The following is a 23603-nucleotide window of genomic DNA, read 5'->3' on the forward strand; positions in this document are numbered from 1 at the left end:
TTTCACTCTTTGGCTGGGAATCCAAGTGCTTACAATCCAAGTGAAAACTCAAATTCAAATACCATTGTATAGTTCAATTAGTTAATTCTTTTTATTATTTGGCGGCTACTCATTAGCAAGGCCGCTGTGAAGGCGTGTCACAGGCAAGCAAAACGGGCCAAAACCATGGGGTTTTACTTTGGCTGCTGCTCTCGACATGTTCAAGTTGCATATTACATATTTACAAGTTGCTAGCGTTGCACATATACACACACAGACATTGTACAGTTTGGGGTATATATATAATTAAATATATATATATATATATATATATATATATGGAGCCAGATATATGCGGGACATACGTTTGCGAATACGGGCGACGATTGCACGTTTACAAGTTGGATTAAAATATGCTAAAATTATTCAATAAAAAAACACGCGACAACATAAAGAGGTGACTATTCTACAACAATCAGGAGTCGCTGAGGATGTCTTTCAATATCGAGCTGGAGTTGCGCGTGGGCGCAAATTCGTTGGAGCCCATGGCCAGCGACTGTGGTGAGCCACCCACTGGCGGTGTGCCTGGAGCCGCAGGATCCTGCTGACTGGCTGCTGGTGTCGCCGGTGCAAATGCTGCTGCCGGCGGCAGATGGGCTGAGGTGGCAGACGTGGAGGTGGCGGTGGCGGTGGCGGTGGCGGTGGCACCGGGGGACGTGGCCGTGCCATCCATCTGACCCGTCATGCTCAGGAGCGTGGGTCGCGATTGCGCCTGCGGCTGTGACTCCTGCTCCAGGAATTGAACAAAGGCCTGCACCAGGTTCTCATTGCCACGCGAAGATCCTGATGGATGGAAATACGGATTTCAGATACGGGGACTTGGCGCTTAACTCGAAATGGTGGCTTACCTGCTCCCGCAGCTGGGGCGGGACCGCCACCGAGAATGGCGCCCAGCCAGCTGCTTTGCTGCTTATTGAGTCCCACCTTGTCCGCCTCCTGGGCATTGAAGTCCAGCACGGAGGAGATCATGCGCAGCACCTGCTGCTTATCCCCCGCATGTCCACTGACCACATAGCCGATGAGCAGGCTCTTGATCAGGCTCTTGTCAATCTTGTCCGTCTGGCTGCTCTCGCTGCTGCTGAGCCGCTGCTCCAGCTGGCCATTCGCCTCCTTCAGGCTCTCCACTGGGCGAGAGAAAAGGAGAGAATATGTTGCAGGATTAGTAACCGGAATTGGGCTAAAGGATGTTGAATTAGAGGCATGGACATGTGAGTGAAGCTCGGAGGGAGGCACATCCGTGTGGGAGAAGCGCGCGCGTGGTTGGTTTGGTCATGCGGTTTGTGCGATCCGTGCACGGCGTAGTATGACATAAGTACTGGTTGTTGGATTTAAGGCACACCAGTACCTGATGTAATACTCAACCGTACAGACGCTGCTCCTTCGTACAGGCGATCCTTCACTGCGTCGCGGCCATGGTTCCCTACTCGTTGGATTGCTCTGCTCCGATGGCTCGCCTAGAGTCTACTGGTCAGTGGTGATTGATTCTGCTCTCAGCTGGCTGGGATTGGTCGACTTTTGGGACGCTCAAATGCAAATTTAAAGATACACAACAAAAAAAAATCAAAATAACAAACTAAAAAAGGGAGAGAGAACAAGGGGATACGACAACGGAAACAGATCAGACAGCATATCCAAACGATATTTAGAGGCATAGGGATAGATACGTACAGAGATATATATATATATATTTATATATATGCAAAATGCAGACATGCAGATTAGGTAAAGGCGGTAGATATATAGGCTATACATAAGGTGTGTACATAATAATGTGGCATATGCCGCAGTCTCGAGCAATCTCCAATTGCAAAGTGAGTGCGTCAAATGGCTCAAACCGCTCACATTTACAAATTGAGATTATTCAATGCTGCAGATACAATTGGTACAGGTTTTTGTATATTTTTTTGTATTTCTTTTTGGTACGGATTACGGGTTACGAATTACGGATAACGGATGGTACGGTTTACGGTTTATACGATTTATAGAGTACAGAGTTTCTTGTCCCTGGATGTGTATTGTGTTGCTTGTACACAATCATAATTAAATTATAATCAAAGTAAGTAAAATAATAAGTGCCAAAGATACATTAAAAGTAAGCAGCGGTCAACAACAAATACGGGTTTCAGTAACTAAGTGTAGGGCAACAAGGGGTTAAAGCTTCAAATACTCTACTTTAAAGTGCACGTGTTCAGATAAATACAAATTACTAAATAGCTATTCAAACTGCATAGAATACGTATACACTTAAGTTATTTTGTATTTTTCTGACACATTTTCAAGCGTGTTTTGCACAACATTAAAACAACATGAAGATCTAAGGATACAAGTCACAGATACTCGAACTTAAGGATACACAAAATATGTTCTAATTAGTTCACAACATCAAAGGCGCCTAGTTGGGATTGTTTTCAGTGTACTTTTGGTTGAACTCCCCGGTTCTTGCGTGTGCTTTTGGTGGTGCAACATTAATGGGTTATTAAAAATGACTACTTTTGGGGAGTAATACTTTTTTGGAGCTTTGGTTTGGTTTGGTTTAGTTCAGCAGTCTGTGACGGACGCAAAAGCGGACAAATTAGTTTGGTTTACCTGTGGTGAGGTGAGCAGTTAACAGCCAATACAGATTTTCGTTTGCCACGTGCCGTAGGTGCGATCTAACGAGTAATTTTTATTGAGTTCCCTTCTTTTTGTATTCTTTTTTTTGGATTTTTGTGGTACTTTTCTGTGTGGTTATTTATTTTCAAATTGATGTTGATTGTTTTTTGTGGTGTTTGGTTTCGGTTGGTTGCGCTTATGGTGATCAAATGCAATTCAAAAAAGTCGATACCAACTGAAATTCCGAGTGTTTCATATTTAGGCTTAGCTCCCAGAATTACCAGCTGATATTTACCTTTGAGAATCGTGTGAGGTGACACTTTTCTCTGTTTTTCTTTTTTTTCTTCAATTTCAATTTCAATCTTAACATTAATTACTATTACTTTCCTTTAGCAAACACACACTGGCATACTTTCTCTCCCATTCCAAACGTAAATAAATTGCAGTATTTTCTAAACGCTTTCCCAGTTTAATGCGTGACTTAGTGGGAATGGGTACGTGTATGTAATTTTGATAAGGGTGCAACACCGTGGGTTAAGAACATGCCGGGAATCCCGGAGGTGCTTCAACAGGTTTTTGTTGTTTGGGTTAGTCAAATCGATCGGGGATGCGTAAGCACACTGTGGGGAGCCCCCCGTTGTTGGCTCCCCATATCGCCACAACCACCAGCTGCTCCGCTGGCACTCACCTTCATCCCGCAGCACGGCGATCGTCTGCTGCCCAGCCTCCAGTTGATCCGAGAGCCGGGCGGCAGCTCGCAATCCCTGATTGGCCTCCGCCAGCTGCTGTTGCAGGCCGCTCATCTCCAGCTGCAGCTGACCCTGCCGGTCCAACTGGGTCTGCATCTCGCGGCGAATCCTCTGCGTGGCCATTTCGATGTCGTGGTCCTTGTCTGCAATGGCAGCCCGGATTAGTACTCATCGAGGATGTGCTCTAAGTGTGTGTGCTCTTACCGTTTTGGAACTGCTCCAGGGCGCACTGCAGATTGGTCAGCGCCGCCTGCTGCTTCAGCTCCCGATCCTCGTGCTGGCCCAGTTTGGCCAGCAGCTCATCACGCTGCTGCTGGAGCAGGGCGTGCTGCGCCTGGAGCGTCTCCGCCTGCTGATTCGCACGGATGCTGGGGGGGATAATTAGAAAAGAAGATAAGTGGCGATGGAAATTCGAAGAAGTGCTCATTGGAATTTCAGATAAGTTGCTGCTCTGGGTTTTTGCATTTTTTCAAGTAACTTAATCATTTTAAGAATGCCTTACTTTCACATCAAAATTGCAATCTACACTTTTCCCAAGCCCAGTTCCATTACATTTTGAATGCATTCATCTAATTAGTTTAATAACACACAGCCAGTTCTCAATAAAGTAATCGAGTTTTCAAAATCGAAACTCCACAAGTTGTTGGGAAGACTTCGCCCTTCTCCCTTCTAAATTAGCAACTGGAGTGAACCCCATCGCGGTGCCCGCAGACCAGAAAAGGACTCTTATGCAAGAGCTCCCAGTGACGATATCCGACCAGCTCGAAATTGATTTGCCAGCTGGCGATAAGACGAGCTGCCAGGCATGCGGAAATATGGATGGCAATTTGCATGGTCCGATTCCGCCGGCGGCGGCGGGATGCAGTGGGTGAAATGGCAATTGGAATTGGAATCGTGTGGGAACATGTGGCGAATGCAATTAGCCAGCTTCGATCGCTTATCGCCGTTGTGACGAATATATCAGCCAATCACCAAGGCAACCAAGGTGACCCCCAGCTGTAACTCGTGCTGTTTTCCTACCTGGCTGACGTGTAGGCCGTACTGGACTTGGACACCTGCTGCTCGAGGATCGCTTGACGGGAGCGCGACTCGTCCAGATCGCGCTGCAGCTCCACGGTTTCCTGCGTGTGCAAATCCTCGATCTCCAGGAGATGGGCACGCAGGCGCTCCAGATCCCGCAACGCGCTGGCCTGCTGCTCCTGGGATTCCGCCTGCTGTTGCTGCAGGAGTCGCTGGTTGGTCTGTTCCGTCAGCAGATTCGTGGTGAGTATGTCGGACTTCTCCTTGAGGAAGCCGACCTGATCCTGCAGCTTCTCGCGCTCCTTGACCAGCTCCTTCACCTGCTGCTCGAAGGGCTGCAGTCGCTGGATTTCCGCATAGTACTGCGTGTTCTCCTGGTGCTTTTGCTGCAGTACCTTGATCAGCTCGTTCTTCTCCTGCGCCAAGCCATCGATGGTCTGCTGGAGTTGCTGGCTCTCATCGGCAGCTTGCTGGCCCTGCAGTTGTGATTCCAGGGCCTGGATTTGGGATTCCTTGGCCTGCAGCTGCTCCTCCTTGGCCAGGAGTTGCTCTTCATTTGCTCGAAGTGTCTCTTGTAGTTTTTCCAGCTCAGCTTGGTCTAGCTGCATCTGCTGCTCCTTGGCCAGCAGCTGAGCCTCAAGCTCGTGAAGTCGGCTTGCCTGATCGGATTCCTGCTCCTTGTTAGTGAGTTGCTCCTGCAACGTTGTCCTTTCCTCGTTAACTTCCTGCAACTGCTGTTGGATCTCCGCCAGCTGAGCTTCCTTGACTGTTAGCCTCTCCTGGCACTCACCCAATTGATTGGTCGTCTCGGCCAGCTCCTTCTTGATCATGGTGATCTGTTGATTCTGGTCGACTTCCATGAGCTCCTTTTGCTGCTCCAGTTTGTCCTGCAGCTGGAGCAGTTCTCTTTGCTTCTCCTGATCGGCTTGCAGCTGACTTTGGAGATTGGCTACCTGGAGTTTGTGCTGATCCTGACTGATCTTCATCTGAACGGATTTCTCATCGAGATCCTGCCTAACCGCAGTTAATTGCTCCTCCAGCTTCTTTAGATCCTCTTCCTTGCGTTGCAATGTGTGTGAAAGTTCTTCCAATTTCTTTTGATCTGCCACGTTTTGCTGCTGCTGTTTGGTCAGCTGTTCTGCATTCTTCTCCAGCAGTTTGGCTCTATTGCCCAGTTCCGCGTTGGCGGAGGCCAACTGCTCCTGCAACAGCAAGTATTCCTGCTCCTTCTGCTCTAGTTTGGCCAGCAACTCGCTATCCAAAGGAGATTGTTGTGGACTAGATTTCAGTTTGGTTTCCATCTGCTGTTGGCTAGACAGAGAGGCGTCCAATTTCTGTCTGGCGTCCTCCAACTGGGCCTCCAGCTGCACAATCGTCTCCTCGTGATGCTCCTCAATGGTTTCCAGCTTGTTGCGCTTGTATTTGTCCAGTTCGTTGAGCAGCAGCTCGTTGTTCTTCATCAGCTCATCGCACTGGAGGATATACTGCGAGATGTCCGCCTCGAGGGTCTTCTTCTCGTGCTCGCTGACCAGCTGTTGGTTCTGCACATCCTCCAGTCGCTGCTCCAGCAGCTCCAGTCGGTGCCAGCGATCCTTTAGCGAGTTCCAGGCGCGCTCCAGCTTCTGCTGCGGAAACGAGCTGGCCAGACGATCCTCCATCTCGGCCTGGAGCAGCTCACGCAGCTTGTCCAGCTCGAAGGGGCCGTACTCCGTGTCCGCGTCGTCCAGATCCGTAATCTCCTGCTTCTCCTCGGCAATGGCCTGTCGGAACTTGGCCTGTGCTATGCTGGTACTCAGTTCCTGGCGCAGACGTTGGTTATCCTCGCGCAGAGCGCCCAGTTGCTCCTCCAGATCCTGGGCGTGACCCTCCTGCTCCGCCTCGGCGTGGAGCTTCAGCTCCTGGTTCTGTACGGTCAGTTGCTGCAGGCGCAGCTGCAAGTCCAGCTGAAGCTGCTCCTTCTCCGCCTCGCTGAGGCGCAAGCGCTTCTCCAATTCGACGAGCTGTTCGCCCAGCAAGTTGATGCTCAGCTGCTTCTCCAGCTGGGCATCCTGCAGTTGGGTATTGGTGAGGGTCAGCTCCGAGATTTGTGCTTCTAGGGAGACGAGGCGATCGCGCAGCTTCTCCTTGGAGGGCGGCGACGTGACGTCGGCATCTGGATCGCGATCTGAGCCGGAGGCGGAGCCAGAGCCCGTGGCATCCGCCTGGCGCACCACAATGAACTCATCCTCGCTGTGCTTGCCCGTGGAGGAGCTGTTCGATGACGACTCCGAGGTCTTCTTCTCCTTGGCCTGCCGAGATTCCTCCAGATCCTTGAGCAGCCGTTCGCGCTCCGTTTCCGCCAGGCGTACGCGTTCGATAAGCTCGGCGGTGTCTTGGCGACGTTTGTCCAGCAGCTCTCGCATCTCGACCAGCTCAGCCTCCTGCTGCTCCACCCTCCGCTGCAGCTCCTCCTGCTGCTCCTTGGCGACTGAGGACGTCTGCCGCAGTTCGTCCAACTGCTTTTGCTGCCTGGCATTGGCCAACTCGTGCTCCACCAGGCGATCCGCCTGCACTTGCTTGAGATTCGCCACCTGACCCGCCAGCTGCGTCTTGTGCTCCAGCACATCCTGCATGGCCAGCTCATGCTGCGAGTCCAGCTCCTCCAGCGAGGCATTCAGCTGTGCGTTGAGCTGCTCCAGCTCCGCAATGCGTTCGTTCAGCCGCACCACATCGTTGTTTCCCAGTGCGATGTCCACGAGGCCGGACTCCTTGTCGCTCCTCGCCGCATCGCCCGATCCCGATCCTGCGCCTGTGGCACCCTTCTCGTCGCCTCCGTCGGGCTCCCAGCACCAGCTGTCCTCCACATTGGGCTCCTCATTCTGCTGTGGTGAGAGAAAAAGATGGAAGTGGGGAAAACACAAATATTAACTAGAGTCGCAACTAAATTAAGGTCATTTTGTTGTATGTTTATTCACAGATAGTTAACTAGTTACGAGAAAGGGGATTCATAAATCTTTCTGAAATGCTTGCAAGTTGCAATGTTTTCTGCTCAAGTGATGGTTATGTAAGTTACTACATTTGTAAGACAGCATATCTTATTAAATATCTACTAGAATAGCTGATTTTCGATTGGCTGGCTGATGTGGCTGATTTGCACAGCACAGAGCTCGTTATATCCTAGCCGCCAATGGCAATCTGCTGGCACCTGTTGCGCATGCGTCGCCGACTTGGTCACCCACCTCCACTCCCCCTGTTGGCTCATTAGCGAACCAGGTCAATTGGCAGACGCTAATGGCAGGCGGAGAAGGGGGCAGGGGGTGGTGGGTTCAGGCGGGACGACAGGTGCAAGTACCGGCGGCAAAAAAGGCAGGCAGAGAAGGCAGCGCGTGAGACATGCGCGCGTTAATGAGTTTATGGATGAGTTGAGCAAAGATGGCTGCCCTCTGCCGCTGCCTCTGCCGCTGCCTCTGCCGCTGGCGACTGCGACGCTGGCGACCCTAGCGATAAGGTCCCAGCAACGAAATCCCCATAAAACCCATGACGAGAACGCTTAGCGGGCGCCAACAAAATGGCAGCGGTCGTAAAAAAAAAAATGGGTTAAATAAAATTAACAACGACGGACGACGGACGACGGACGACGAGCAACGGGAAACGGGCCACGAAATAAATATTTGAAAATAAAAAAAATATGGCAAGCTAATTAAAATTACCTCAAACGGCATGCATGTGTCTATGCACACATCTCCGCTTTTACGGCGATGAATCACAAAGGTTCGCTATTGCCGGGCATTTGAATAGGCTTAGTGATTTGGCATACAGTTTCGCTAATGATAACCAATATAACTGCTACTAATGAGCGCTGAGATAAGAGATACGAACAAATTACTAAAAACAAAAAAGAAAGCAACAGGTATTGTATAAACTAACTTGGTATTACCATATACTGTAGTACCGCTTATACTCCTCTCTGAATTTAGCTGATAACCATCCTTGGGAAATGAATGTTTTAGTAACTCGCTTCGCTTTATCTTAATATGAAGTTTAAGGTGCTGATTAAACTGTTTGATCCCAGAGCGAATATACATATATTCCTTCGAATAACATGGGCGAGTAAACAAACCCAAGCAGTCCTCCTGAGAGGAAACCACCAGAAATACCATTCCCACACTCGGAACTCGACTCGAAACTCGGACTCGTAATATACATATGCCTGTGCATCTGTGTATATATCCACTTATATAGCCGCCGATCCGAAGTCGGTCCGCGTTGCGTTTGTTTGCTCGGCCGGCATTCCGCTTTCCCGCTTCCACTTCCACCTCATGGGTGTGTAACTATACCCTCTCGGCCCGGTTAGGGTATCGAAAACGCCGAAAAGACACTTGTGCAAACTGGGTTATCAACACGAACAGCCTGCGGAGAATTGAGAATCGAGAACCAAGAACCAAGAACCAAGAACCGAGAATGGAGAGTGGAGAATTGAGAACGTGGAACGTGGAACGGAGAACATGGCTGCCATGTAGTTTGGGTGTGAAATAACACTTGTGTTTTGTTAACAAATATTGGAAATATTATTCACGCTCGTCACAACCGCGATCTGGAAGGCAGCATTTGTGCCACCGATCTCGACGATCCACAATGCAATCGATCATCGATTCGAGTCGTGCCACATATGTATGTATGATACGATATGATATCATATACAATCTGGACGCCTATATGGGCAGGTCGTATAGAAAGATATATGGTCGGGCAGAGACAAACGCACTGAGCACTGAGCACTGTAGCCATAAAGAACGAGAGCAAACCCACCGAAAATTCCCGACGCGATAAGATAAAATGGTGGTGTTTTCACAGGGGTTAAGCAACAGGTTGTCGACGCTTTTCGGGGTTTCTTGGGGTTTCGCTGCTTTTCTCGGGGTTTCTCGAAGGGAGCGGTATGGTATGGTGCGCATAGCAACCGGAAGTTCGCCAGAAATAGTTTCGCCATTCATATTTCCCAAATAAAATAGCACACATATGTGTCACGCCGGCCATGAAAATGAAATTACAGCTGAAATTTGATAGCGCCAATCTAAGCTTTAGTGTACAGCAAAGTCCTATTTAAAGCTAAGTGAATATCGTTGAATATTTCAACCTTGTAATATTTACGGTGACATTTCTCCTGATAAACATGTGAATATAGGCCTCCAAAGAACTCGATTCCCCTTGAATTTGAACTTGATAACACTGTACAGTACTTGATGACTTTCTAGTAGGCGAGTCAGGTTTGCCGAAGAAAGAGTATTTGTGTACATGTGTGCATGGCAAAGGCGAAAAGTGTGCAATTACCGGGAAGTATAAACAAATGTGTGCGGAGTATTGCTCGATCAATATTAATTTGAATCGCTTTCGCTTTAGTCATGCCACCCCACTGACGTCTGCTTCCCAGAGCCCGGCGACTCCTTATCTTATCGGGGCCATGCCAGCAAGATATCCGCAGTTCTCCCCATTCTCCTGACAGTGGGATTTCGTACTTTGTTTATAAATAAACATTAACCGATTGCCGCGAAAGGGTGGCGTGCTTTATTTTCCCCCGAGGGAACGGCCCTCCGACTCAACTATATGCGATTATACCATACGATCCGATTGCAGCAGTATGTTAATGCCACTCCTGATTTCGTCTAGGATCCCGCAATCCGAGCCGGGGGATTCGGAATTCGGAATTTGGAATTTGGAGTTCGGCATTTGGATTCAAAACGGAGCTTATCAGAATGTGCTCCAGTTTTGGGCCATTTGTGGATGTCTGGATTTCTGGATTGGTGGATATGTGCACTTCGGTTTGTGGTGTTCATTTCTGTGCTCTCGTCAGTTTGCAGCGAAATTCAAACATTGGCGATACCGGGAATTCTGTGTCAGCAAATCCCAGATTTCCGAGGGTCCCACAAATCACTCAAATCACTGGGAACAATGCTGAGCTAAGTTCTTCGCTGTGTGCCCATACAAGCGACTTTAAAACTCTAAGAGTCACTGCACAATGGACTATTAGATTACATAAATAAGTAAATTAAATTAATATTACATATAATAACTGCCATATAGATATAGAAGTGAAATCTCCTGCGACTGCCTGATAGCAACATAATCGAAAGTGACAAATTATTAGATGGCCGAAACAATGACGATAAGAACTAACTCAATTAGGTTGGTTCTCCGTGCCCCGTGCTCCACCTTGATACGGAAACCCATGGAAAGTTTCAAATGCTTATCTGCGGAATTCCAATCCCCATTCCGCTCCAATTCGAATTCGGTTGTCTGGCGGCATTTTGGCCAGACTGTAGTGTATATCATTCTGCATTGATGACTCTACGAAAACGTGCTCTTCTCGTGATGACACAATCTCAAGTGCTGCACAATTTATGGTGTTTTAGCCAAGAAGATTTATAACTAAGTTCGAAATACAGACTTAACAATCGTGGGGAATTGGAGCAAATTGTTTGAGAGATTTACTAATCCTCCACTGAAGAAAAAAATCGATCTAAGCAGAGCTATTCAAATGGGAGTTTAAACGTTTTCGTAGTGGAAGAATAGACTTGTACAAAATAATTCTGTATTTAAATGCCACTCTACATTTCACACTTTGGAGCACTTTATTTTTCGCCATGTTTTCGCAATTTGAGTTCGGGCAAATGAGCAATAATAAACACAATAATTTAGTGTATGCAGTGCAATAAAAACCAAGAGGAAATTACATAGTTAATAAGAGGAGATGTCAAGATGCGACAAAAGTCGAAAGTCAAGGCGGGCTTAAACGAACAAAAAAGCGCGAGATGGGGCTAAAAAAGCGAGGAATAACTCAAGTTAGCTCAAGTTTAAGCCAAGTCACTCTGCGACTAGCCCCGTCTCCCTCCCTCTCTCTCTATCTCTCTCTCTCTTTCTCTATCTCGCTGGCCCCCCACCCTGACCCCCTGAACCACGCGGCTGGCCCCCCAAGTTAATGGGCATTATTAACTGACGGCAACAATTACATTTAGCAACAACTTACAGTTTTTTACTCGTCAGCTGAGCGGCGGTTTTCAATTTCGATTTGGCAGCTGGGCAGTAAATTCTGCTTTGGAATTATTTTCCGCTTTCCTCAATATTTTCAGTTTTATTTGTTCATTCAGCTATTCCGTTCCGTACTTCACAAGTAAAAAAACAAATCAAAAAAATAATAAACGGTTTTGTTCGCAAAAAAAAAAAAGAAAAAACAGGAGTCAAATGTAAATCAACTTTTCACTTCAATACGCGATGCAATTTTAAGGCAACGAGAGGAAACAAATTAGTTCTGTTTTTAGGATATGTATGTTTACTTCAAACTTTATAATGGGCTTTCGGTTTCGAGGGGGTGGCAACGCCACACCGACGCGAGCAGCGACTGCGACCGAGGCGGCGGCGGAGGAGCGATAATACCGGTACGTCCGATCCGCTGAGCGAACGATCGACGAGTGATCGCTGCGTGCAGTGCGCCGCGGGAAATAGCGATTGGCGATCGCATGCGACGGAACTGCAGCCGAAGCCGCACACGAAGCCAGAGCCGAAGTCAGCCGAAGCCCGGCACGAAGCGCCATCGGCGGGGGAGCGAGACGGCAGGCGGCAAACGACGAGGGAGCGAGCGAAAGAGAGGCCACATGGCGCGAACAAGGATCATCATAACTTCGCAACGAACTCAAGTGAAGTGGGAACTATTGAAACAGTTTGAAGTTCTAGTTCTTAACGAAGAATAGGTACATATGATGATGAAGATACTGATACATGATATAAAGGATACTCTATGTTCATATACAACATTATATAGAACTACACTCGTGGCGATAAACCAAACCAGCTTTAATATCAATTTTATTATCTGAGACCCATCAGAAACATATTGCCAGCATATCAAATTACAGCACGTCATGTTAGAGTTTCACATCATTATATGATAGGCGTTTTCGCGTTTGAATTATACATTTATGGCTTGGTAACCATGACATTACGGATACCACTTCATATAATTTAAAACACGTTGATGAGTTTGGTAAGCTGGGAGCCCATTTTCAAAATAGGATAAAGTTCAAAGGACATGACCCCGCAGTTGATAAGCCCCACCCATAAGCCCCACTGTGATTCATAACTCTGATTCATGTGAAAGGTATAAAAACAGAGATAAAGACCGATCTGGGTGGGGAGATAGCACCGACGGGGTTAATGGATAAAATGGAAAGACATTTATCATGGCAGCCGTACATAACCTCACTCGGCGGGATGGATGGTGGGTACATGGATTTGGATATACCCGTATGTACATATGTATGTATATGTGTGTGTGTGTGTATAGCGATATGCACACGTAGCCAGCAACTTCGACTTGCTCTCCATTTCAAAACTCAAATAATGCGCGTCGGCTATTTAACTTGAAATTAAGCGACGTTTGTTGTTGTTTTTATTTATTTTCTTTCGTTTTTTTTCTTTCTTTTTTTGTTGTTTAAAGAATTGTTAATGTGTGTGTGTGTGTGTGTGTGCGATGGTGTAGTTGTCGCTATTGTTGTTGTACCGCTGGAGACGGCTTTATTTGCTTATTTTGCTCATTTTGTTTGTTCTCAGCGCTCAGTGTTGTATGCTCTCTGCTGGCCGCTCTCCGGTCGCCTCAGTCGTCTGTACCGCCTCTGCCGCCCCGCCCCCCACCGTCCTACCGCCCTATACACCTACAGTCCGACAACCCTAACACGACCTTTTAACTCTGCACTTTCGAAACTCTCTCTATTCTTACTCTAAGTAAGGAAAACGTTATTTCGAACTCGGATCTAAATTTCATAATAGAGGAGTATTTGCATCGGTAGAGTATTCCCCATTTAATAAGTAAAGTAGCGTACTGCAGTTGAAAATATTTCCCAGCTCAAGACACTCCACTGTATTTGATGGGGTCTCCCAAGTTGCCCCCCATTTTTGTTCCTTTTGGGAGAGCGCGGAGATAGCAAGTTGTTAAAAGAAAACAAATAAGCCCGATATCGCCGGGGGAAAAAGGTTTGGCTTAGAAAGGGATGGCAGGATGCGACAAAAAGCTGGCTACATAGACATTAACATTACGTGCCATCCAGATAACCAGCAGAGTTTTCCCTCGCTTTCCCAAGTGATGAAGGAAAACGACACCCGACGCATGTAGTTTCATCTTTTGGCTGTGCAAGCACAATTCCAAGTTTTTTTCGGCTATATCGTTTGGTATATGCTATATGGCATATGGTATAAGATATATGATATAATATGATATTATGTTGTATATGGTGTATGGGGGGTTCTAGTGGTTCCATATGGCCACGTCGCTGACTTTAAGCGGGCTGTTGTTACTGTTTCTGTTCTGTTTCAGTTTCTGTTTCAGTTTCAGTTGCTGTTTTCAGTGTTTCTGTTTCAGTATTTGTTACTGGCGCAATCGAGCGTCTGTGTTTAATTAGCAGATAAAAATACAGTCAACCCATGAAGGTAGAAATACACACAGCACACACAGCCGTCTAGACCCCGAGCCCCATAGAGGCCGTCTCTTTCGCACCTTTTTGGTTCGGCCAGGAAAGGGGTTAGGGGGGAAGGGGAAGGGGACGCGGGGTGGCACACTATCAATGCTCGGTGATATATGTACATATGTATGTATATGTACCAAATGTAGATATATGCCATTATATACTGGCAGCAAACACGTTGCAGGCGTTAATTAGTTTTGGGGGCTTTTCTTTTATCAGCAATGGGAGGGAAAAAAAGCAACTGTAACAACAGCACAACAATGCGCAACACCAACACACACCAGCACACACTCGAACACACAGCTACACACACATTGGTGTACGCTTTTCAAATGCATTTCGTTCGGTTGCGAGTGCAAAGCGAATCGTTCGAAGGGGGGACCCTTGTACTTAGCTTCCTTGTTCCACGTCCATATCAATCGGGCGTGCAAGTTAACAGTGGCGTTAACATGCGTTAAGTACAGTACCAGTACCCCCCCTCCCCTTTACAGTGACCCCTCTGTACCCACCCCCTCTTCACACCTCTCAAAAGTCAGCGTCTTTGTGGCGCCAATTGTTGTGATCGATTGTATAATAAATGCTTCCTCGCATCGAATTCGGTTGCATCTTCGGATCTTGTGCCTTCCTCAGCGGGGCAGTATGTCCATTTATAGGGCGGCAATAATAGAGAGCACTCCGTATTGAGGCCACACAAACGCAGCCAGAACAGGGGCGCAACTAAAGGGGGGTGGGAATGTCCTTATAACAAGGGAACTTCAGTTTTAAATAATAAAATGCTAACTACTGTAAGGATATAACATGTAAAGATACATTGGTAAGCTACATTTACACGACCTCTCTGCTACATTTACACACCATTCAAAATGATCTGTGCACATAGAAACATAGTGAATATTTTCACAAGCATATCGACGATTCTGAACTGAAAACCGGTCAAATAAACTAGGTTAAATACCCCACCAAGAGTGGGTCCAACTACACCGCTGCCTCAAGCAGATACAAGATGCTAACGAACTGCAAAGATAATAAATATTTAAATTGTATTTTATTTGCACACGTTCGATCAATATGTGGAAAACACGGTACCAGCACAACACAAAGGCGGTACGTGCATAAGTTTAAGAAAGCGGTCACCGAAGGAGGAATAGAGAGAGATGCGGCTGGAGACCCAGATGTGGATGGCGGATACGGATGCGATTCATAGACGACGGATCGGATCGATGACGACAGCACGAAGCTCTGACGTCGCCCATCCAGCTCGATCTGGAGCAGCTCGGATCGGATCGAGTCGGATCGGAACGTATCGAGATCGGGATCGAGATCGGGATCGGAATCGGCAAAGAAGTCGCTGAAGAACGAGGTAAATGGGCAGAGCAGGCCACATACATAGCACTTGGAGATCGGCAATCGACGGTCGGCTAGGTGCGAGTATCTCCGGATGGGTAGATACTAGTTACCTGGCAACGGCAGCGACAACGGCAACGGATACGTTCGAAATGGAAATGGACATAGAGATAGATAGATAGAGATGGAGATGGCGATGGCGATGAAGATGAAGACCGAACCGCCGGCTGTTTCTTGTGTTGGCATTCATTTAACACGTTGCTGTTAAAATTCAGACAAAACAAGAAATCAAATTCAAATAACGCGCTTCAATTCGGTCGCACAGGCGGTTCAGTTCGTTACCGTTCCATTTAAGATGCAAAGATGCACAGCACACCTCGCCCATAGACGCGAATATATGGTATATATATATTGGTACATATACATACAAGTCAACCCGTGTACTTAGAGATGGAGTTGAGGCTGAAGATACAGATACAGTTGCGAGCAACTGGAGTTCAGGAAAAGATCGTAGTTCCGATTAGGAGCTCGGATACTTGGAAGCTAACGAACAGATACAACCATCGCCAGATAAATCTTTCTACATATTTTGTCCGCGTTATAACAAACTTTCGATCACTTCTCCACAAGATATTGTATAGATATTTCCAAATTATTCACGGGCTTCACTCATTCCTTTTTAAATTTTAGATTTTATAGATCATAAATATATTCGAGCATCTAATTTTTTGTTTCCACGCTGCAATTGTTCTCGTTTTGAGCCAACCAAGATCGCTTTAACGATAACTAAGTGAAAATGCAAATAGGAAAACTACTTTTCTTGTGCGCAAACAAATCCCATTTCCATTTAAGCTAGAGCAAACACAGTGGGTTTTTTAGGGAAATCAATGCTTATCGTAGTTGGAAAATTACCCGAAATGTGTTTGAATAAATAATTTGGAACGCAATTTTGAAGTGGAATAGAAGCTTAGTTTAAATCTATAAACTACGTTAAAAGTAGAGAAACAAACAAACTTATTTGTAAGAACTAAGATAAATAGTAAGGTAATATTAAAATACATTTTAATACAGTTTTTTTGGGATTTGAAAGACAATTGTAAATTGTACGAGAGAAACTACAGACTTCCTCAGCCTTCTGCAACCTTCAAATAAACGAACGCCTTTTAAATGGAGTTTGGTTTCTTTAACATTTTTGGGGCCTGTTGGAAAAGGCGGCTGTGGAAATGGAAAATGGCTAATTGGAAAATGCCAAGAGTGGCGGGGAAATCGCTGCGTTCGTTCGCTCAATTTGTTCGACTATTTTATGGACTATGGGCCATTTGGGCGTTCTAGTTTTTAGTTTCTTTTTTCTTCTTGTTTTTGGTTTTTTGTTAGTTATTTTAATTTTCTTTCTGTTTTTTTTTTTTTTTTTTGTGTGCTCACCTGCACACCGTCGGGCTGTCGTTTTTTAGTTAGCAGTTTTTAGTTTCGTGGTTTGAAATTTATACACTTTGTTGTTGCTGCATTTTGTGGCTTCTGCCTTGGCGTACAGGTGAACATATTTCCATTTTGGCGTCGTCGCCGGTCGCCAGTCGCCGGTCACCGGTGTTTATGCAACAGCGCGACTTGCCAATAAAAATCGGAACGCCGAAACGCAGCGCAGCCCCCTTCCATTTTTGCCACTTTTCCACATTTCCGCGACCCCCTTTCGATTGCCACAGTAGTTTTCCAGTGCAAAAACTCTGGGCCATAAATATATGGATGCTTAAATTTCGTCATTTACGGCCCGACTGGCCTGCAAACGAAAAATCTTTTCATAATTTAATGCTTATTAGCATTTGTTCGCCACTCAGCCAGATTTTTCACTGCGGATTCAAATGGGCACTGTTTCGCAGGGCACGGGGGTGTGGGTGGTATGCTGTGTAATTGCTAAAGAGGGGGAAACGGAGCCATATACACCTGACCTAGAGCCACCAGCCAGCAGCCAGCAGCGTTTTGTCAACGTGGCCCAGAGGAAGGTTATGTGAATAGAGCTAAAGTATTTCTTGAGCCTCAGACAATGCGAGTACGGGGCTCCAATTGAAGGCCACCGCCAATCCGGCAATCCGTCAATCGGGCAATCCGTCAATCCTCGATATAAATCAGCCAAAAGAATGCCACAAATCTGCCAGAACATGGCGATTTGCGAGCGAGCAGCTTGCGTGACAAATGCATTTTGGCCAATTTCGATAACTGAGCTTCAGGGCAGAGGCGTTGGCAGGAAATAAGGGGATGGGGTTGTCTCAGTATGGAGATCTATACGAGATCTATCTGCATTCCATATGTATCCGCAAGTTTCATTTAAAGTGTGTTCCTTATGACGAATATCACAGTTGAAATGGTTAAATAAGCATATGCCTTGGAAACAGCTTGCTACATGGTGATGGCAACCCTGGCAGGGGGTTTTATTCCATCAATCAATCCTGTCCCCATTATACATTATCCCCCTGAAGGAGCACCCCTGCGCCCAGCGCCACAGTTCTGCATGTGCATCTGATGACTGAGATCTCAGGAGGTGGTTCCAAACACATGCAATTACAGGCGAAGGTTAAACGCCACGCCAATTGAGCAACTCACTAGTGGCCATGGCAACTCTGGCAAATGAATAGCAGCTGTAGCAGCAGCAACCCCCCTCGACAGCGACAGCGTTTAGGCCTCAAAAGCTGACTCGGCTCGTTAGAAGCACGCGAAGCTAAATGGAAACGGAAATGGACGTGGTTTGTGGATATGTGGATTTGTGGATGTGTGGATGTGGATGTGGATTTCGATGTGGAAGTGGAAGTGACTGAGAACGAGAATGAGTTGGAAGCTGAAACCAAAGTCCCCATTCACAGGCAGCAAATTGATTTGGACCAAGACTTTTGCTGCGTACCAGGCCCCCGCATTGTTCGTATTACTATACTCTTTCAGAAGGTATTCCCTCTACAAGATAACGTGTGATTTGATAGTGGGAACAGACTGCTTTTGATTCAGGCTGGTTTCTTCTTGAAAGAAATCGTTGTTTCTGGAAACTCGAAATTACTTTTCAATTGATAGCCAAGTTGCGGAGAGAGCATTTGCAGCTGCGGTGCTTAAAAAAGACCACCTCATTTTCTAGCTCATTTTCCATTTTCCACGTTTGGCCGTTGCCGTTGGAGTTTTTGAAGTTGTTGGCGGCAGTTAGTGAAAATTGGCCGCTCGCTTCGTTGATTGTTTATAGGAACCCACGGGCAGCCGAACAATGTCAGTCATCAGCAACAACAAATGTTATTAAATAATTGCAGGTCTCCACTGACAGCAACAACAGCGCAGCAGCAACTTAAACTGCAACTGCAACTGCACTTAGCGACATGCAACGTTTGACATCCCATTGGCCGTGGGTCAGTTGCTGGAAACTGGAGTCAGATGCGGTGGTTGGTGGTTGGTGGGTGGTTTTGGGTGGTGGGTGGTTTGGTGGGTGGCTGGGCGACGACAGCAACTGCACAAAAATGCCAGGCACTCCGTTGTTGAGACGAAAAACCAACAAAACAAAATGTCATTCTCATTCGTGCTCGAATACAACAACATGGGATGATTGCATTATCATCATCATCATCATCAGCATCATAGCTGAATGATTTCGCTGACCACAAGCACAGCTCCAAACAATAGTTACTACCGATTATTAAATACCTTTTTCAACAAAAACTATGATTTCTATGGACAAAGAGTTACCCTAGCAATGGTAAATTCGATTTTAATAGGTTCAGAGATGTTGCCCAGCATATATCATAATACTTGATCTTTAAGCGTCATCTTTGTTTCGAACCCCAATCGGAATCATGCCATATGCCACCAATTGTGGCTCGTTCGGCTCTAAATAATATGTGGATCACTTGCGCTACACATGGAGGTAATCTAAAGCATTTATGCCTTTAAAAAATGAATATAAACTAAAGAGTAATCATTTAAATCAATTGCAAGGCAATGGTATGCATTTTATTTGGAAACATTCGCCTTTTTTGCGATGAATGCCACTCATTAGCTATCAGGAAGCTATCAACACAGCTCCTCCAATTAGTTGATTCTGGACCCCAATGCAAAACATGCCATTTCGAATTTGAGGGGGCTTGAAGAAGGGATTGGAAAGGGGTTGGCGAACTAGGAATGAAAACGTTTAGAATGATGACATATCGGACACGGAGCACTCGCGATCCGTGGCCAATGGGGAAATGACGCCCACAGTCGCCCGATTATTGGGTAGAATGTGGAGGATGGCGGCAAGGGGGCTTTCCAGGTAAACTGAGGTAGTAACAAGTGCAGCTGGGACACATTTGACACAGTTTGGCCGAGCGTAACAAACCGCGTTTATCAAATGGAACTCGATTCGGTTTCGGTTTCGCTCTGCCTCTTGACGGTTGACGTGTCCAAAATCAAATATATGTAATATAGAAAAATGGAGCAACTGCCCAACGGACCAACGGACCACCTGAACACCCCCCACCACCACCACCACCCACTGACCCAGGCAGGTGAGCCAACCAAGCGGCCAATCAGCATTTCCGCTCTAATGAAATCTGTGCAAGATGAACGCCATCAGCAGAGGAGTTCTATGATATGTACGATAATTACGATTATTATGCACATGGAGCGCAACATTCGATACACATAAATACGGAAAACTGAGTAAGGAAAATATATATGCAATGGGCGCTTAGAATACAAAACGTATAGGTTCAATTTCAAAAACACTGCGCGTTTCCGGTGCTCGTTGCCATTGAGTGGCGCCATCTGTTGCTCGAAATTTGGTTGAAGCTGAGATTTGATGATGCATTAGAAAACTATTTGTTAATCAACTTTTTGTGCTTAAATGGCGATAAAGGTTTCATACTTTTACATCACAAACAAAAAGCTAATTGATCATGATCAGCAGTAAACTAATATATTTATACAATGAAACCAATGAAACCCAAATATTTCGACAAACTTGTTTGCCTAAATAAACTGTCTTTTGAACAATGGACTTTTGTCAAAATATCTCCCCTAATTTGGCATTTAGCCCAATTTTTGTAGCTCATTATCAACGCCATGTGCGTGTCGAGGGTTTTTGGGTTTTAATTCCTGACCGAAAATCACCAAATCATTGCGCTTTCAAATTTGACAATTAGACTAATTTGCCTGTTGCATATGGAAATGAACACACAAAAAACTACACACCATCCATCTATGGAAGTTTCAACTCACCCAGAATAAATAGCGAAAAAGTACACACCAGAACACACACGAAAAAAAAACTGCAGTCGTCGCGAGACTTCCGGCAATAAAAAATGAATGCAAAGAACAAACAAAAAAAAAAAAAATGTTAAGAAAAATTGACCCTCTTTTGAGGAAAAATGTCACACGATTTTCAAATGCAAATCGCGTTTGAATTGCGTTTTTCTTTTTTGTAGTTTTTCAGGCCAAAACTGAGCACACCGAATAAGAAAGAAACTGAGTAGGAATTAACACTTTATGCGGGCCTACGTGAATCGATCACACGGAACCGAATGAATGCCAGCCAGCAGGTGAACCGGGCTTTTATAGGCCCCCGTATCCAGCCAATCGAGCCAACCAACCCCCTCGATCCTGGCCAGCTTGGCCCGGATAAGATAACCCGAGCATGGTGCCATGCCATGCAGATGTCCCAAATGCCCGCCTAATGGGGATGATAATGGTTGGCAGGAGCAGATTGCCATATCCACAGAGGAGGAGGAGGAGGAAGAGGAGTAGCAGTAGGAGTGGTGGAGGTAGTGGAGGTGGAGGTGGGTCATGAGGGATGTGAGAAATGGGAATGGGGATGAGGGCACACTTATCGCCGCTCGCCTGGCGCAATTATGCAAAACAATATGGTGACCCAACTATCGATCCAAAAGATAGCCAAAGATAGTACATGAGAGATAACCCAGAGGCAAAAATCTGGGAAAACATATACCCATAAATATAGAAAACAAAAAAGAGGAACTTTCAAGCCATTGAAAGCTTAGCTAACGCAAGAAGCTGCAGATTACAAATAGGAGACTTGAGGAACTATGTATATATCAAAATGTAATTAACAAAAGGCCACCAAACCAGATCAAAATCCAAGGATGAAAAGTATATCAGATTTCCATATCGATTTTCCAATCGCCTACTGTTCAGTTGCGATAAGAAGAGAGTATATATGGTTTATCTGTGAATACTAAATGATGCAATTTTCCCTTATAATTTATGTTCCGTATATTTGATAGGAACTCATTTTAACATATTCGATTAGCTAATCGGAAACCAATATAAAACATGAGTAATGAAGGCCCAAACTAGAAAGATCAATTTACCTATTTAAGCTGCAAACAAAATGCAGACTTAGCGCAAATAAAATCAGGCAAATCATGAGAGCACGTTTAATAAACAGGATTAAACATAAACATGACTCTTGTTACAATCTCCTGTATTTCTGAATGCAGGACATGTATTCTTTTGAAACTAGTTCTACAGGGTTGAAAGCGCTCTTTTTGTATATTTAAGCGACTATGGAAGATAAGAACTTTTTTTTTCGATCTCAGGTACAGTTGTGCTTCAGATGGATCTCCAACCCACAAGTGATACCAAATGGCTCCAGCACCAACCCCGTAGCACTGCAGTTTCAGCGGGAATAGCAGGCACTTGGGGTTGCGCTGTATGGTATAGTATAGCAACTTGCCTAATCAGAAATAATTCGGTAAATTGAACAAGCAGTTGACGAATGGAGGGCAGCGATAGGGTTAACAGCACGCCCAGATAAGGCCAACAGGCATATGGGGTAATCGAAAAGGAGTCCAGGGATTTATGACAGCCAGGTAAATAGAAGGCACCAAACACCGCTGAATGTGAAATCAAATAGAAGTTTCATAATTTCGTTTTCTAATGGATGCGCTGCACGCGGAAAAAGGTAAATGGATACCAAATGCAAAATCAGGTTAACTATATATTTATTTAGAAAAGAAATAAATTGAGCCTAGTGTTAGCATAAGGTAGCGAAAACTGAATCGAGAACTTGTCTTATGTGGAACACCTTTAACATAACTATTTAAAGATGGAAACTAGTTGGCGACACAGAAATCCCTGAGTTCTAGCGATTTGTAATCATGCCAAGGAAAATAACCATATGACATTGCGTCTACTTTTCTCTCTCTGTGGACGACACAATGTGGCATCAGGTAAAATCGAGAATCGCAGATAAAACTAGGGTAGTGCCGACTCCTAGCTTATCGCAGTTTAAATATTAATTCAGGGATATGTGGCCAAAAGCGAAACAGAGAGAGCGAGAGCTGGGCTTATCGCTTATTTGAAAGATAAAGCCGGGCAAACACCACTCCACGCTGCAGTGCAATGTTTCCTGGAAGACGGAGTGGGAACCGGATGTGGCATGGCCATGTGGGGGCCAGCTGCAGGTCCCTCGGATCAAACATCACTTACCAAATGCGGTTCCCGCGTAGCTGATGTGCTGGCTGCCAGTTTGGATTCCTGTTTCTGCTTGCTTTTAGCCAGTTCCCGGCGCAGGGCGGCAATCTGAAAGAGGGAATCGGGTGGCCATTAGTGCAGAAGCCGCAAAAGTGCCTATGAGTTGGCGTTACCTCACGATCCTTCTCCTCGCACCGCCTATCCAGCTGCTCCTTTTGCTCCTGGGTCTCCGCCAGTAGTTCCAAGGCTGTCTTAGCCTGCTGCTCGGCCTCTTGGGCGCTAGCACCTCCGCCTGCTCGATGTCCCTCATACTCCAGGTCGCCGGGTCCTGCCGTTTCGGCCAGAACTTCCTGGGCCAGATTGGTTAGTTGGCCCTTCAGCTGGCTGAGACTGCTGTTCAGCCACGACATCTTCGCTGCTCTCTACTGGGCAGCGTGGGTGGATGGGGGGCGTGGCTCTGCTCGTCGAGATCACTCCGTTTTTGGCTAGCTAATCGCGAACTTCGGATGAAGTTTGCTTAGTTTTTGGAAACGATACTTTTTTTTTGCGTGGCAGTGGCACAAACTCAAGCTGATTTCTATACTTCGTTCCACAATTGAAATCCAATTTGGTTGTTTGTTTTGATAAAGAATGTGCAAGCTTTGTATGCTTTTGTTTGTGTTCTAGTAGTATTATTTCGTTTATTTATTATTATTTTTATTATTATTTTGTGATATGGTATCGATATCCGACGTCCTATCGTCAGCTGATTTTGTTATTGTTATTGTTTTTGGTCAGCTATCGATTAGCGATAGACAGACTGGCCGCCAAGATACATGGCCAAAAGCTGACTGCTGCGAAACCAAGTGCCAAAATTCAAAAGCTTAACCATACGTTAATTGTAAAAAATATCTTTATTTAGTCTAATCAGCAGGCATTTTACAAATAGAGCCGCTAA

At 45.8% G+C, this 23603-nt stretch overlaps 1 protein-coding gene across 3 annotated transcripts; it reads right to left on the bottom strand.

The window, feature by feature from the left end:
• Positions 1–72: 72 nt before the first annotated feature.
• Positions 73–23395, bottom strand: LOC122624478 (myosin-11). 3 transcript variants are annotated; one of them, XM_043804032.1, is made up of 7 exons: positions 22840–23395; positions 22682–22774; positions 4401–7258; positions 3585–3748; positions 3320–3523; positions 888–1163; positions 73–822 (listed from the first exon to the last, which is right to left on the bottom strand). In XM_043804032.1, exons 1-7 carry the CDS (start codon positions 23074–23076, stop codon positions 455–457), a joined length of 4200 nt encoding a protein of 1399 aa, XP_043659967.1. In that variant the 5' UTR covers positions 23077–23395; the 3' UTR covers positions 73–454. The 3 variants fall into 3 exon arrangements, with proteins under 3 accessions (XP_043659967.1, XP_043659966.1, XP_043659968.1); XM_043804031.1 differs by having other exon boundaries at positions 4401–7261; XM_043804033.1 differs by lacking the exons at positions 22682–22774; positions 22840–23395 and adding an exon at positions 11401–11842 and having other exon boundaries at positions 4401–7261.
• Positions 23396–23603: the final 208 nt, after the last annotated feature.

The sequence above is a fragment of the Drosophila teissieri genome, chromosome X (assembly GCF_016746235.2).
Source record: "Drosophila teissieri strain GT53w chromosome X, Prin_Dtei_1.1, whole genome shotgun sequence".
Lineage (NCBI taxonomy): Eukaryota > Metazoa > Arthropoda > Insecta > Diptera > Drosophilidae > Drosophila > Drosophila teissieri.